A 2498-nucleotide genomic window follows, 5' to 3' on the forward strand; every position below is an offset into this window, starting at 1 on the left:
AAAAAGTCAGAATTCTGACTTTTTCCCCATACTTAACTGAAATAAAATTTTAAAATCAGTTTCCTTTTTTTTTTCCCCCAGTGGCCCTAATCCTCTTCCGTAATAAACACATTCTCAGTAAATAGTTTTTATATACGGTATTAAAACCAAAAACTGACTCTGTTATTAAATTGGTACATTATTTTTTTGTAGGTTTTTGACCCAATTTTGGACCTTGCAAAACATAGATTTGTCTCAGAGGGGCAAGAGTTATGCATAAAAAGTAAACCTACGCATTAAATTATTTCTTCTTATTAAATTTTTTCGAAAGATTCTCGCACAACTGGAAAATCGCCCCAAAAATGGCACAGTGTACGCCCGGCTTAAGCCACCACTGTAAAAATCGCATACCACAACTTATTGTTAAAGTGCCCGCTACAGTACAAATAAAGGTTTATAAAAACAAAGTTTGTTTTTTGGGAATTAATTGGGGACTAGAAGTCTGTTTTTTCAGCGTTATTGTATGACCATGATGGATGAAGGTTTAGGAGTGTTTGTTCTTTCACATATGAGAGTAAATCAGAAAAAAGTAAAAGAGGCGACGAAAAAAACTAAAAGGTGAGAAGTTATGGACTAATTAGGAGGGAGGACGATCACCTGGTTAAATGTTCATTTTATTTGTTCAGCTGTGATCTACGGAAAAATAATGTGCGTGTGTGTGTATATATATATATATATATATGAACAAAAGATGATGAAAGGTTTCTTCTCTGTCACGCTGCCACTGACCTGTTCCCAGACGTTCCAGAGGGTTCTGTCTCAGCAGTCGGGTGATCAGGTCCTGAGCGTCGGCTGGCAGAGCATCTTCACCTTCAGGCCAGATGATGTCATCTAAAATCAGCAAAGCAAAGACACCGATTGTTGCAGGGAAAAAAAAAAATCCCAGGAATGTATTTTTCCGTTCAAGTAATTCAACTATAAACACATTTGAATCAATGACATACATTGTGTAAATTAAGTACTGAACACGGCACCATTTTTCTCAGTAAATATGTTTCTAGAGGCGGTATTGACATAACATTTTCACCAGATGCAACCCACACATACATATAAATCAATCCATATATGTCCAGAAATTAAGTTATGTGTAATAAAGTGAAATGGGCATGGAAAGACAAGACACCAGCTAAAATCCTTCTCCTTATCAGTGCAGATTAATATCAGCTGGTTCAGAGCCAAATGACGGCCTATAAAAAGGCGTCTCTGGTATCACACAAGAAACACCTCACAATGGGTAAAAGTAAAGCGCTGTATCAAGAATAATAAAGAAAAAAGTTATAGCATTGGTTACAAAAGGATTTCTAAACTTCTGAATGTTCCAATAAACACTTTTAATGATTTTTAATGACCGGCGGAAACCCTGTTTTATGTAACCAAACATCACTGTTAATAGAAATGAAAAAGGACTCACCGTTTACCACCTGACCAAAGAGCTGCTCTGGAGTGTCTCCAAAGAAAGGCACACAGCCCACCAGAAACTCGTACAAGATGATCCCCATGGCCCACCAGTCCACTGGTTTGCCATAACCCTGCCTCAAGATGACCTCAGGAGCGATATACTCTGGCGTGCCGCACACCTGCAGAGGACAACAGAGGAGGGAGGGGGGAGGTGAGCTCAGTTTGAGAACCGAGGCTCAAACCCTGAGAGGACGAGGCACCCGACCTGTTTGTCTATAAACTCCCTGGTGTCCTTTTCGATGTGTCCTTCGTACAAGTTGGTCGTCATGTTCATCAGGCCGATCTTCGACAGCCCGAAGTCCGTCAGCTTAATGTGACCCATGGAGGTGATCAACAAACTACCAGGAGAGGGAGGAAGACGGCGTGAAGAGAGAAGTACGGGAATGAATGTTTGGTTTGGCTGAAGAGGCGCTCACTTGTCTGGTTTGAGATCTCTGTGCACGATGCCGTAGTTGTGGAGGTATTCCAAGGCGAGCACCGTCTCTGCAAAGTACATCCTGGCCATGTCCACAGGGAGGGGGCCGATGTTCTTCAGCAGGTTGGCACAATCCCCGCCTTAAAGCAGAGAGGAGCTGGTTACAGAGCAGCAGCTAATTATGAGGCAGAGCAAAATCTGAAAAGTGCATAAAGCATTTGCTCTAACATTTTAATAGAATCCTCCTTTCTGAATTATTTTGATGGGCGGTAAATAGAACAAGTGGCTATCAGGGTTCCTACAGCATAAGGCAAGTTAAATTCAAAACTTTAAGACTTTTTAATGCCACTTGAAATAAAAATCTAAGACCAAATTTACAAGAAACACAAGAAAAACCTGCTTGCGACAACTTAACCTAAAGGTTTATTTTAACACAAACCACTGCACTAATGTTTCACATTTTGAAAAGCTTCCCATACAGGAAGAAAGCTAAAAACATACAAATGACAGATATATTTGAACAATTATTTAACTGAATTCACAAACTTTGTTTTAGCAGGGAACAAAACAAATCAGTTTTAAAGCC

At 39.9% G+C, this 2498-nt stretch overlaps 1 protein-coding gene across 1 annotated transcript in view; it reads right to left on the reverse strand.

Moving 5' to 3' along the window:
• Positions 1 to 2498, reverse strand: part of LOC107095128 (microtubule-associated serine/threonine-protein kinase 3-like) — a 49384-nt gene that overhangs the window by 15396 nt on the left and 31490 nt on the right. The window contains exons 12-15 of the mRNA XM_015391104.1: positions 1914 to 2052; positions 1703 to 1835; positions 1451 to 1616; positions 769 to 870 (exon numbers count right to left, since the gene is read on the reverse strand). Of these exons, the coding sequence (XP_015246590.1) occupies positions 769 to 870; positions 1451 to 1616; positions 1703 to 1835; positions 1914 to 2052 (540 nt within the window). The remainder of the gene's footprint in view (positions 1 to 768; positions 871 to 1450; positions 1617 to 1702; positions 1836 to 1913; positions 2053 to 2498) is intronic.

Source organism: Cyprinodon variegatus, unplaced genomic scaffold (assembly GCF_000732505.1).
Source record: "Cyprinodon variegatus isolate N-32 unplaced genomic scaffold, C_variegatus-1.0 Scaffold525, whole genome shotgun sequence".
NCBI classification, from domain to species: domain Eukaryota; kingdom Metazoa; phylum Chordata; class Actinopteri; order Cyprinodontiformes; family Cyprinodontidae; genus Cyprinodon; species Cyprinodon variegatus.